Source organism: Oncorhynchus gorbuscha, linkage group LG08 (assembly GCF_021184085.1).
Source record: "Oncorhynchus gorbuscha isolate QuinsamMale2020 ecotype Even-year linkage group LG08, OgorEven_v1.0, whole genome shotgun sequence".
Taxonomy (NCBI): domain Eukaryota; kingdom Metazoa; phylum Chordata; class Actinopteri; order Salmoniformes; family Salmonidae; genus Oncorhynchus; species Oncorhynchus gorbuscha.
The window spans coordinates 59981609-59995572 of NC_060180.1; the positions used below are offsets into that span (position 1 = coordinate 59981609).

General features: G+C 40.0%; 1 protein-coding gene across 1 annotated transcript; it reads right to left on the reverse strand.

Moving 5' to 3' along the window:
• Positions 1–4731: 4731 nt before the first annotated feature.
• LOC124040668 (flocculation protein FLO11-like) lies at positions 4732–9206 on the reverse strand. The gene is made up of 5 exons (XM_046357747.1): positions 9056–9206; positions 7730–8596; positions 6679–6873; positions 6446–6534; positions 4732–6266 (listed from the first exon to the last, which is right to left on the reverse strand). The coding sequence occupies exons 1-5, from the start codon at positions 9204–9206 to the stop codon at positions 6183–6185; spliced, it is 1386 nt and encodes a 461-aa protein (XP_046213703.1). The 3' UTR covers positions 4732–6182.
• Positions 9207–13964: the final 4758 nt, after the last annotated feature.

The following is a 13964-nucleotide window of genomic DNA, read 5'->3' on the forward strand; positions in this document are numbered from 1 at the left end:
ATATTAAAAACATGTGTACAGGCTGAAGTGTTTTCATCGATTTAAAACCAATGTGTGTCTGTCTTTACAATCTTGATTACGTACTGACATACTTTTTTATTTTTTGAATCTTAAGAGTAATGTAAGTCGCTCTTGAAAAGAGTGTCTGCTAAATTACTGAAATGGAAACACGTAAATGTAAAATGTTAGCTTTGAGTTAACTATGAGTTAGGATAAGTTATGAACCAGTTCTGAACTTGGGGCAATATACTTGATTACTAGCTCATTCAGGACATCTACATTAGTTACATCTAAATTAGATACCGTAATTGCATTAAACAAAGGGAAAGGGAAAGGCAGCCAAAAGAGCAATGACACAGACAAGACAAGATGGCAATGTCCCAAGTGACCATCGACTGGATGACTTACTGGAAAGTGACATATCTTTACCCCAAATTTAGAACAAAGATAATATTTCTTTATTTTCAAATTTCATGTTTAAGATTAAATGTTTTCCCTGCAATAGGATATGTTTGGTTTTCCAAGAGAATAACTGAAAGAATCTGCCATCCACCAATCCCATCACTGTATGCACACACTCATGCACTCACCAGGGTTGGGGTCAATTCAATTTCAGTTCCAGTCATTTCAGGAAGTAAACCATATTGTGGTCTTCCTAAGAACAAGCATTTGCCATGACTGACGGTGGACCGTTGGTGCTCTCATCCTCTCATGTATTCTCTCGCTGCAGCCCAGCGGCTCCCCAACACTTTAAAGACTCATTCATAAATATATCCTTTTTCATAAACACTGCATCCAGACAAATTCCTGCTCCCCAGGGGACCCTTCAAACCCGTAATGATTAAAGCAGATCTCTCTGTAAACGATCTAAACACAACACCACAGACACATTGGGACATTAGTCACTGCCACTGTCTCTCTGGGGTTCAGACTGGAATTGCTTCCCAAAAAGCACCCTATTCTCTATATTGTGCACTACTTTTGACCAGGGCCCAAAGGGCTCTGGTCAATAGTAGTGCACTATGTAGGGAATAGGGCACCATTTGTGACACACATGGGGTTCAGAGGGCTAAACGTTCCGATCCCAGCGCCGCGGCAGAAAGAAAAACACTCAGCCAGTTGTCTGACACTTCACAAGTTATGGGTATCTGTGTTTTTATCACTCTCTCATTCTTCTCTTCTTCTTTCCTTATTTTTTTCTCTTTGTGAAGGGGGGAATCTGGGGATCAGGTGTTTGCAGCTGGTAGTGTCACTCATTTTATATGGTGTGTGTGTGTGTGTGTGTGTGTGTGTGTGTGTGTGTGTGTGTGTGTGTGTGTGTGTGTGTGTGTGTGTGTGTGTGTGTGTGTGTGTGTGTGTGTGTGTGTGTGTGTGTCCATGTATGAATTCATACCAGTGGCGGTCGGAGCCGTTTAATATGAGGGAGGACAATTTTCTTTCTCCATAAGCATGGTCTTATTTCCTATTGGAGGACTGTCATTCATATTCCATTCACTCAGTTCAATGTAACATCGATAGGTTTAGACGACTAAACGATACTCTCATTTTTTCTATACCCATCATGAGGTTGCACAACCTAGCCTATGAATGAAAGTTTATAACATAGGTGCACAGGTGACAGACAGTGACACATTCAATAGTGCCTTGAACACTCTTGCCTGCATCTAGCTGATCTAGGGTGTAATCATTAGTCCAACAGTTGCAAACAATAGTTTCTATGTGACAAATTCAGGTATGTTTATCCCCGTTTCATTCCATTTGATCCCCGATCACGTATAAACACAGTTCACTTTTATAGCAGCCACGTTGTATTCCTTCTCGCATCTATGTGCTATCCCCCTCTCACCCTTTCCTTTCATTTGGGTACTTCAATTCACAACCCATCAGTTTTATGTGACCAGGAGAAAAAATATGTTCCAAGCTCAACCATATCATAACCTCTACACACAGCCTACATAGATGTCACCATATTAGCTAAAGTACGGTCATAGTCAACACAGCTAATAAAACTAGTGCCATAGTAAACCTGCTTCATTCCTGCATTAATATTACAGTGTATAGTCAGTAAGCAGTTTAGCAGTTACACAAGCGGGCCCCGGTGGCAATAAATTAGTAAAACCAAAAGCTTACCTTGACTTGGAAGTGTTCCAGTTTTGTGTTGGATAGTCATAGCCAGCGAGCTAACATAGCATCACTCTGTTTGAGCAGGGCATTTGAGTGGGCTAAACTAGCTAGCTGCATTTTCTAGCTAAGTAAGTGAAACTGAAAGTGAAAAAAATGACAAAATCTCTCTCTCTCTTGCTTCTCCATTTTTGAAGATATGAATTTGTCTTTCTCTCTCTTTGAGACAACTACTCACCATATTTTATGCACTGCCTTGCTAGCTAGCTGTAGATTATGCTTTCATTACTAGATTCAATCTCTGATTCTTTGATTTGGGTGGACAACATGTCAGTTCATGCTGCTAGAACTCTGATAGTTTGGAGGACGTCTTCCGTAAGTTGTCATAGTTACTGGGCAGGTCTATGGAAGGGGGTGAGAACCATAAGCCTCCTATGTTTTGTATTGAAGTTAATGTACCCAGAGGAGGAAGGGAGCTAGCTGCCCTCCAGCTACACCATGGTGCTACCCTACATAGTGTTGTTGAGGCTACTGTAGACCTTCATTGCAAAACAGTGTGTTTTAATCAATAATTTGGTGAGGTGAATATATTTGGTAGATTTTTATCTAAAAAGGATAACTTTCTTAATGTTTAAATTAAAAAGAATGAAATTCACTAAGGAGAATGGTCCTCACCTTCCTCCTCTGAGGAGCCTCCACTGGTTCATACATCTTCCTCTATATGTGTGCATGTGTTCCTACATTGTGTATTTACTTGCAATAGTGTTTGTGTGATTGTGTGTTGATGTTTGCTTGTGTGTCCGAGCTCTGAGGTAAACGTTGAGAGATCAAGGCCAGATATCATTTCACTGTTTTCTAAGTCTTTCAGCAAACTCCTTTTAAAGTGCTTAACTTGTTGAACACAATGGAAGTAGGAGAAAAAAGCCTCCTCTGAAGCAAAGTGCCACTCAAGCAGCCACAAACTGGAGACAACTTAACCCTTGACCCAACACTCTTTGAAATGAGTAGACTACTTGACCAGAGCTAACAACAACCCCAGTCTCTTGCAGCCTCCAAGCCCTCCAATAGAAAGTGAAGGAAGGGGAGGAGGTGTTTCAGTAGAGAGGGAGGGAGAGATAAAAGGAGTGAGGGAGGTGTGAAAAAGAGTTGATTTTAGAGAAGAGGACAAAAGAGAAAATATGTTTTGGGTAATGCACAGCTTTGATTCAAGGCAAAAAGTTGAAAAGGATGAATTGAGCTCACATGATTTGTCTGCATAGACAATGGTGCATGTATGTTATTTTAGCCTGGTGACATTAACTTTATCAGTATGACATTTCAACCATGTTTATAACTTTGTTGAGAGACTGAACTCTGATATTTTGCAGAGAGTATCTTTGCTCTGTAGCTGCCATGGCCTTTTACTGGTAAGGGTGGTAAGTGGTCTTTATCTCAGCAATGTCTCTTTATCCATTGTCAGATAGTTGCTAGGTTAGGGACAACATTCCTTTCCCAATGTGGCTCAGTGTCGTCACTTCTCCCTCTCTCTCTGTCTCAATTTTTCCCTTTCTCAATCTGGCTCTACACATCTTTCTCCAATGTCTTTCTCTCTCTAGAACTCCATTTCTTCATCGTCTCTCTCATTCCATCGTTGAATACTTTTGGATACCATTTTTATTTTCTCCGTCTCCTCTCCCTCATCTGTAGTTCTCTCTCTGCCTCATTTCAAACTCCTCTTTATCTGTTTCGCCATGAACCGAACCCTGCTTCTTGCACTACTCTCCCGATGCAGGAAGATCATCCTAGAAGAACTGGAATCCAACAGTGTCCACCACCTCAACACCAACACCACATCGTCATCATCCCTCCCAATGCCCATCCTGACCCCCAGCCAGCCGGCTGTGGATCCCAGGACTTCCTACGATAATGCTTACTTCTACATCCTCTTTGTCATGGGTTTCTACTCCTTCCTGGCTATCGCCCTCTTCAAGAGCTTCGTCAACAGTTCACAGAAGAAGGACCCTTATGAGGAGTTCATGGGCGAAGGAGGAGGAGGGAAGGAAAAATTGAGTGCAGATGATTTTGACTTGAATTTGAACGACAATGGGGCGGTTTAACTTTGAAGAGTAGAGCAGAGGAGGAGAGAGGACTCTGAGTCCTGAAGTTGGGTTGGCTGGTGGGCTGGCTGTGAGGCAATGCTGCATGCAGATGTTTTGACAGTTGCCAAAGCCAGGAAAATGTCAATACAAACTTTTCACGGACCTGCTAGTGATTTTGCAAAACCTTTAGCTGCAAAGTTATTTTTTTCTCCATCATTCAAAAATGAGAAACTGAAAGCAGGAGGGGGATCAGGGGGGAGCAGTAGGGGGATGGGGGGAACTGTGGGTCATCACAATTCAGAATCTTCTCCTGTGAGGCCCTATCAGGATAAATTCCAGAAGGGCCTTTTACATGGCACACACCACAGAACATAAGGGACACTTAAACTGCCCGGTGCAAAATATATTGTGTGTGTATGTGTGTGAGACCATATTTGTGTATGTAGAAAGAGACAAACCATTAAATAATTGTATATATAATCTTGAATATTATGAAGACAAGCATGGGTAAAGAAACAATGTTTTGGGAATTTTATTCAACAATATGATGAGGTTTGTTTGGGTTAGACAATTATGTCACAGTTTGCTATCGTTATACAGCAATTAATATGTGCATATGAAATAAAGATCAATAAAGACATAAAGAGTGATTGCATTTGAGGTGCCAAATCATACAGGGGCCGTTTCACCTGAAAAAGCACAAGAAAGATGATTTCAACACCCAACATCTCAGATTTTTTCTAAAATAGTTTCTGTTGTTAGAAACAGATAAGATTAGCATTGCGACAACATTATTTTGTTGAAATATAATTTAATCTCTGAGAAAATAAACTAATTGACTGCACCCAAATTAGCCATTTTAATTTACAGGATTCATATAATATTGAATAAATATAATATGTAACATCTGATTTGGGCCAAACTTTTCTCTAACAATGAGTTAGACAGGAGGAATCCAAAGAAATTGTCAAAAGCCCCCCACGGAATCCCCCAAGCCAATTCCACCCAAACAATGAGTATCAGTTTTCTATGTTTGACAAGTAGTATGGAGCTGCAGCTCAGAGTATTGTCTCTTCATCCTGTGTAATGTTTTCTCAGTGAATTTGGTAATGTTTTTTTCCCCTGTTCAGAGAAATTAGTCATTGAAGTTGGATTTATGTCCCATCCCACATCCTAATGTTACCAAGTTCTGACCACTAGATGGTGCTGTTCCTGCTATTAGGTGATTACTTTTTAAAGACCCCCATCATGTGTTCATGGGATAGTTCACTCAAGTTGTATGTAAACATTATTAAGGTGATTAGTGAAATGCAAATTAATTACTTAAAAATCGAATATACATACACACACACAGTATATACAGGATATATATTGACAATCCAATTGTTGCGCAGATTTTCCAAAATAACTTTTGTTTTGCAGCCAACAGGTGTATAGTGCCCCTTAGATGCATCTTTACCTATTTGTTTTAAAACAATGTCTAGTATAGAAATTGGAAATAGCTGTTGTATTACAGGTTTTTGGGTGTTTTTAGATGGAAAATATTATTGTGACAAAAATGGGTAAAAACACATTTTTGGAAAGTCACTTATGAAAGTGCATTTTTGGCAGTGTTGGAAAGCCTCTTTTACTGTGCTTCTGTTGGATAATGAATCAGTTATACTGCCTCCTTGTGACAAATGACTGAACAGCATTATAAACCTATAATACAATATGTCCATATGCTAAACTGACCAACATTCCTAAATAAGGTTAAATATAAATATAGGCTACAATTAATAGGCCATAGATTTAATTCTTCTGAAAAAGACTGAACCAAAATCAAAATGACTGAAAAGCTTAAACTAGCATTGTTGATTTTCAGATGTAGGTTTTTCTGTGGGGTCCAGACTATTTTAGGGTTATATGAAGAGGGTTAGTTCCAGGAATCTCCTAAGATTCTTTGGGTTAGTGTAGAGACATGTTTTGGATTAAATGTTGGTCTCATATTCCTCTGACGTTTCTGATGCGCAGTGTGCAGTTGTTACAGTACTCTCTCTGTAGAAAGGCTTGGACCTGCGCTGCAAACTGGAGAGGAAGAGTAGAATCAGGCAAGGAATAAAGTCTCTCCTGCCTGTTATCTCAACAGGTTGATATAATATAGCCTGGAAGCCTAATTCTAAATGGTTGATACTGGTCATGTAGTAATGTTTTAGAAACATTAAGCCTTGTAAAAGTGTGAGTTGATAATTGTGAGCTTCACTTACATGATGCAACGCCTCAATGATCTCCTCCTTACTTATGTCCCCAGCCGAAACTATAGAGACCCTCAAATGGGCGATCAGAGTTTGGGTATCTGATTGGAAAAATCACAATGCAACATGATCCATTTTGAGATGACGATCCTAGCCATACTGAGCTGTAAATGATGCCCTTTACAAAATCAATCATGTTAATGCCATGATTCTTGAACAACTTGGTAGTGGGAACTATAGCCTACCTTTGTGAGAGGTTATGATGTTCTTATGGTCTGTCTCAGTTGTTTCCTTGGAGACCGTATTCTGGATTAAGGTTGTTGTGACCGGTGGTGTTGTGTTACCAGTTGTGTCATCAGAATGACTGGTAATGCTCTGTACTAGGTTACACACAGCAGGGACGGTATGTGTGGCTTGAAGAGTCCATGTTGATCCAAGTTCTGAAATAAACCATGTATATGATTAACACCGTGTCATGAAACTGCTGTATTCATTCTTGGTCCATATAACTAGGGGATAGGTGTGACTAGATGTTGTTTGACAGTTCAGATACTATACAGTGGTGTAAAGTACTTGAGTAAAAATACTTTAAAGTACTACTTAAGTCATTTTTTGGGGGTATCTGTATTTTACTATTTATATTTTAGATTATTTTGACTTTTACTCCACTACATTCCTAAAGAAAACAATGTACATTTAACTCCATACATTTTCCCTGACACCCAAAGGTACTCTTTTCATTTTAATTGCTTAGCAGGACAGAAAATGGTCTAATTCATACACTTACAAAAAGAACGTCCCTGGTCATCCATAATGCCTCTGATCTGTCTGACTCATTCAACACAAATGCTTTGTTTGTAAATTATGTCTGAGTGTTGGAGTGTGCCCCTGGCTATCCATCCATTTAAAAAACAAGAAAATTGTGCTGTCTGTTTTGCTTAATATAAGGAATTTTAAATGATTCGTACTTTTACTTTTACTTTTGATACTTAAGTATATTTGAGCAATTACATATTTAAAACTGAACACCAATAGACTTATTGGTGTAGTATTTTACTGGGTGCCTTTCACTTTTACTAGAGTAATTTTCTATTAAGGTATCTTTACTTTTACTCAAGTATGACAATTGTTTTTTTTTCAGTACTGATACTAACCCAGAGTAGTGAAGGCTGGGACTTTTGTGACTGTACTGCCCTCTACTGGTGACGGTGTAGTATTGCTGTCTCCTGTTATTGGCGCTGTTGTGTCTGTCGTTTTTTGCCAGAATAGAATACTTGGATATCATCATACACTCACCAACAGGAGTGGATGTTGTGACTTCTAGTGTGCTGCCATCTTCTGGTGAAGGTGTAGTACTGCTGTCTACTGTGCTAGATGGTGAAGGTGTAGTATTGAGGTCCACTGTGTTTGATGGTGGTGTAGTACTACTAGAATTGCTCTCTACTGTGTTAGATGGTGAAGGTGTAATATTGCTGTCTACTGTGTTAGATGGTGAAGGTGTAATATTGCTGTCTACTGTGTTAGATGGTGAAGGTGTAATATTGATGTCTACTGTGTTAGATGGTGAAGGTGTAGTATTGCTGTCTACTGTGTTAGATGGTGAAGGTGTAGTATTGCTGTCTACTGTGTTAGATGGTGAAGGTGTAATATTGATGTCTACTGTGTTAGATGGTGAAGGTGTAGTACTACTAGAATTGCTGTCTACTGTGTTAGATGGTGAAGGTGTAATATTGAGGTCCACTGTGTTTGATGGTGGTGTAGTACTACTAGAATTGCTGTCTACTGTGTTAGATGGTGAAGGTGTAGTATTGTTGTCTACTGTGATAGATGGTTTAGGTGTATTATTGCTGTCTACTGTGTTAGATGGTTTAGGTGTAGTACTGCTGTCTACTGTGTTAGATGGTTTAGGTGTAGTATTGCTGTCTACTGTGATAGATGGTTTAGGTGTATTATTGCTGTCTACTGTGTTAGATGGTTTAGGTGTAGTACTGCTGTCTACTGTGTTAGATGGTGAAGGTGTGGTATTGCTGTCTACTGTGATAGATGGTTTAGGTGTATTATTGCTGTCTACTGTGTTAGATGGTTTAGGTGTAGTACTGCTGTCTACTGTGTTAGATGGTTTAGGTGTAGTATTGCTGTCTACTGTTCTTGGCTCTTGTGTGACTGGCTTTGGAGGGGTGAACGTTTTAGAAAACAAGGAAAAGGATGGCAGTTAGAAAGTCACAATTCAAACAACCGTCTGTTGAGAAAACATGCCATATGTTATGAAATAAGTATAATTTCAACTGGTTGCTTTTCTATGTTCTGATAGGACTGGTATTCTATCTGTCCCTCACGTTGTGTGCAGGTGGTCCTGTAGTCATGACAGCAGTCTCCATACAGCACACAGGCCTGGTCACAGAAACAGCTTCTTCTTCTACAGCTGCTACTCTGCCCCAAACAACACAGAACTGGAGGGGACGAGCATCTGTCTGAAAAACAATGGAATAGTGAACACGGATGCTTCACCTTGTAAAAAGCTAGCCACACTTCTTACAAGTGATCATTATACTGCAGGCCTTCTTATTGCGTTGATATCACTTAGGGACTCCCGTTGAACAGGCAAGTGGGGTATTTACTCACCCTGTGACAGGGTCGATTGGGCTGGTGTGGTAGGTCGGCTTGAGGTGTTGATGGTGGTATTAGAGGTGGAGTCACCCTCTTGGGGCCTGGCTGTGGTGCCTGAAACATGGCTGGACAGACTACTGCTGGGGTCCTGGGTGGAAGTAGCCATGTTGGGTCGAGCAGAGGTGGGGGTAGAAGGGGTAGTTGGGTGGGATGCATTCAGAGAGCTGTAGTCAGTCTGAGTAGCTGTCGTATGGGTTGGAGAGATAGCTGTAACTAAAGAGAGAAGACAGTGAACACAATCTAAATGATGACACATCCCTTTCAATCATACCTTGTGTTAGTAGTGTGTGTCCATTGTATGGGCTGACATCCAGACAGACGCCCACACAACACAAGCGATATTAAAGAGATGTGACAACAACAAGTTCAGTGTTATAGTGACATTCTTCCGTCTAGACGTAAGGTCTCAAGTATCAAGCTATTCACTAGTCAACATTCCTTACACTGATTTGTACCTTCACTATGATGTCATATTTTGAAGATGAAAAATGGACTGAACATTCAGTGCTGTGAAAAAGTATTTGCCTCCTTCCTGATTTCTTATTTTTTTGCACATTTCTCACACTTAAATGTTTCAGATCTTCAAATAAATTAAATATTACACAAAATAACCCAAGTAAACACAAAATGCAGTTTTAAGGGATGATTTTATTTATTAAGGGGAAAAAGCTATCTGAACCTTCATGGCCCTATGTGGAAAAAGTAATTGACCCCTAAACCTAATAACCGGTTGTGCCACCCTCAGCAGCAACAACAGCAATCAAGCGTTTGCGATAACTGGCAATGAGTCTTTCACGTCGCTGTGAAGGAATTTTGGCCCACTCTACTTTACAGAATTGTTTTAATTCAGCCACATTGGGGGGTTTTCGAGCATGAACCCCCTTTTTAAGGTCACGCCACAGCATCTCAATCGGATTCAAGTCTGGACTTTGACTAGGTCACTCCAAAACCTTCATTTTGTTTTATTTAAGCCATTCAGAGGTGTGTTTTGGATCATTGTCCTGCTGCAGAACCCAAGTGCGCTTCAGCTTGAGGTCACAAACTGATGGCTGGACATTCTCCTTCCGGATTGTTTGGTAGAGAACAGAATTCCTGGTTCCATCAATCACAGCAAGTTGTCCAGGTCCTGAAGCAGCAAAGCAGCCCCAGACCATCACACTACCACCACCATATTGGACTGAAATGATGTGTTACTTTTACGCCAGGGAAACACACCTTCCAAAAAGTTAAACTTGTGTCTCGTCAGTCCACAGAATATTTTCCAAAAAGTCTTGGGGATCAAGATCTTTTTTCCCAAAAGTGAGACGAGCCTTTGTGTTCTTTTTGGTCAGCAGTGGTTTTCGCATTGGAACTCTGCCATGGATGCCATTTTTGCCCAGTCTCTTTCTTATGGTTGAGTCATGAACACGGACCTTAACTGAGGCAAGTGAGGCCTGCAGTTCTTTAGATGTTGTTGTGGGTTCTTTAGTGACCTCTTGGATGAGTCTCCGCTGCGCTCTTGGGGTAATTTTGGTAGGCCGGCCACTCCTGGGAAGGTTCACCACTGTTCCAAATTTTCTCCATTTGTGGATAATGTCTCTCACTGTGGTTCGCTGGAGTCCCAAAACTTTAGAATTGGCTTTGTAACCCTTTCCTGACTGATAGATGTCAATTACTTTGTCTCTCATCTGTTCCTAAATTTCTTTGAATTGCGGCATGATGTCTTGCTTTTTGAGATATTTTGGCCTACTTCACTTTATCAGACAGGTTCTATTGAAGTGATTTCTTGATTCAACAGGTCTGGCAGTAATCAGATGAAGAAGAAATCAGGAAGAGGGAAATACTTTGTCACTGCACTGTAGATGAAGAAGAAATCAGGAAGAGGGAAATACTGTAGATGAAGAAGAAATCAGGAAGAGGGAAATACTGTAGATGAAGAAGAAATCAGGAAGAGGGAAATACTTTGTCACAGCACTGTAGATGAAGAAGAAATCAGGAAGAGGGAAATACTGTAGATGAAGAAGAAATCAGGAAGAGGGAAATACTGTAGATGAAGAAGAAATCAGGAAGAGGGAAATACTTTGTCACAGCACTGTAGATGAAGAAGAAATCAGGAAGAGGGAAATACTTTGTCACAGCACTGTAGATGAAGAAGAAATCAGGAAGAGGGAAATACTTTGTCACAGCACTGTAGATGAAGAAGAAATCAGGAAGAGGGAAATACTTTGTCACTGCACTGTAGATGAAGAAGAAATCAGGAAGAGGGAAATACTTTGTCACAGCACTGTAGATGAAGAAGAAATCAGGAAGAGGGAAATACTTTGTCACTGCACTGTAGATGAAGAAGAAATCAGGAAGAGGGAAATACTTTGTCACTGCACTGTAGATGAAGAAGAAATCAGGAAGAGGGAAATACTTTCACTGCACTGTAGATGAAGAAGAAATCAGGAAGAGGGAAATACTTTGTCACAGCACTGTAGATGAAGAAGAAATCAGGAAGAGGGAAATACTTTCACAGCACTGTAGATGAAGAAGAAATCAGGAAGAGGGAAATACTTTGTCACTGCACTGTAGATGAAGAAGAAATCAGGAAGAGGGAAATACTTTGTCACAGCACTGTAGATGAAGAAGAAATCAGGAAGAGGGAAATACTTTGTCACAGCACTGTAGATGAAGAAGAAATCAGGAAGAGGGAAATACTTTCACAGCACTGTAGATGAAGAAGAAATCAGGAAGAGGGAAATACTTTGTCACAGCACTGTAGATGAAGAAGAAATCAGGAAGAGGGAAATACTTTGAAGAAGAAATCACAGCACTGTAGATGAAGAAGAAATCAGGAAGAGGGAAATACTTTGTCACTGCACTGTAGATGAAGAAGAAATCAGGAAGAGGGACATACTTTCACAGCACTGTAGATGAAGAAGAAATCAGGAAGAGGGAAATACTTTCACAGCACTGTAGATGAAGAAGAAATCAGGAAGAGGGAAATACTTTGAAGAAGAAATCACTTTCACACTGTAGATGAAGAAGAAATCAGGAAGAGGGAAATACTTTGTCACAGCACTGTAGATGAAGAAGAAATCAGGAAGAGGGAAATACTTTGTCACTGCACTGTAGATGAAGAAGAAATCAGGAAGAGGGAAATACTTTGTCACTGCACTGTAGATGAAGAAGAAATCAGGAAGAGGGAAATACTTTCACTGCACTGTAGATGAAGAAGAAATCAGGAAGAGGGAAATACTTTCACAGCACTGTAGATGAAGAAGAAATCAGGAAGAGGGACATACTTTGTCACTGCACTGTAGATGAAGAAGAAATCAGGAAGAGGGAAATACTTTGTCACTGCACTGTAGATGAAGAAGAAATCAGGAAGAGGGAAATACTTTCACAGCACTGTAGATGAAGAAGAAATCAGGAAGAGGGAAATACTTTCACAGCACTGTAGATGAAGAAGAAATCAGGAAGAGGGAAATACTTTCACAGCACTGTAGATGAAGAAGAAATCAGGAAGAGGGAAATACTTTGTCACAGCACTGTAGATGAAGAAGAAATCAGGAAGAGGGAAATACTTTGTCACTGCACTGTAGATGAAGAAGAAATCAGGAAGAGGGAAATACTTTGTCACTGCACTGTAGATGAAGAAGAAATCAGGAAGAGGGAAATACTTTGTCACTGCACTGTAGATGAAGAAGAAATCAGGAAGAGGGAAATACTTTCACAGCACTGTAGATGAAGAAGAAATCAGGAAGAGGGAAATACTTTGTCACAGCACTGTAGATGAAGAAGAAATCAGGAAGAGGGAAATACTTTGTCACTGCACTGTAGATGAAGAAGAAATCAGGAAGAGGGAAATACTTTGTCACTGCACTGTAGATGAAGAAGAAATCAGGAAGAGGGAAATACTTTCACAGCACTGTAGATGAAGAAGAAATCAGGAAGAGGGAAATACTTTCACAGCACTGTAGATGAAGAAGAAATCAGGAAGAGGGAAATACTTTCACAGCACTGTAGATGAAGAAGAAATCAGGAAGAGGGAAATACTTTGTCACTGCACTGTAGATGAAGAAGAAATCAGGAAGAGGGAAATACTTTGTCACTGCACTGTAGATGAAGAAGAAATCAGGAAGAGGGAAATACTTTGTCACTGCACTGTAGATGAAGAAGAAATCAGGAAGAGGGAAATACTTTCACAGCACTGTAGATGAAGAAGAAATCAGGAAGAGGGAAATACTTTCACAGCACTGTAGATGAAGAAGAAATCAGGAAGAGGGAAATACTTTCACAGCACTGTAGATGAAGAAGAAATCAGGAAGAGGGAAATACTTTGTCACTGCACTGTAGATGAAGAAGAAATCAGGAAGAGGGAAATACTTTCACAGCACTGTAGATGAAGAAGAAATCAGGAAGAGGGAAATACTTTGTCACTGCACTGTAGATGAAGAAGAAATCAGGAAGAGGGAAATACTTTGTCACTGCACTGTAGATGAAGAAGAAATCAGGAAGAGGGAAATACTTTGTCACTGCACTGTAGATGAAGAAGAAATCAGGAAGAGGGAAATACTTTGTCACTGCACTGTAGATGAAGAAGAAATCAGGAAGAGGGAAATACTTTGTCACTGCACTGTAGATGAAGAAGAAATCAGGAAGAGGGACATACTGTAGATGAAGAAGAAATCAGGAAGAGGGAAATACTGTAGATGAAGAAGAAATCAGGAAGAGGGAAATACTGTAGATGAAGAAGAAATCAGGAAGAGGGAAATACTGTAGATGAAGAAGAAATCAGGAAGAGGGACATACTGTAGATGAAGAAGAAATCAGGAAGAGGGAAATACTGTAGATGAAGAAGAAATCAGGAAGAGGGAAATACTGTAGATGAAGAAGAAAT

Excerpts from the sequence above, each read along its gene's own strand:
- LOC124040668 (XM_046357747.1), bottom strand. The coding sequence starts at position 9,206 with ATGGCTACTTCCACCCAGGACCCCAGCAGTAGTCTGTCCAGCCATGTT. Across the intron at positions 8,597-9,055 it reads CCAATCGACCCTGTCACAGG|TCACACAAGAGCCAAGAACA; the intron begins GTGAGTAAATAC and ends CTCCAAAGCCAG. Across the intron at positions 6,535-6,678 it reads CATCATAACCTCTCACAAAG|ATACCCAAACTCTGATCGCC; the intron begins GTAGGCTATAGT and ends TTTTCCAATCAG.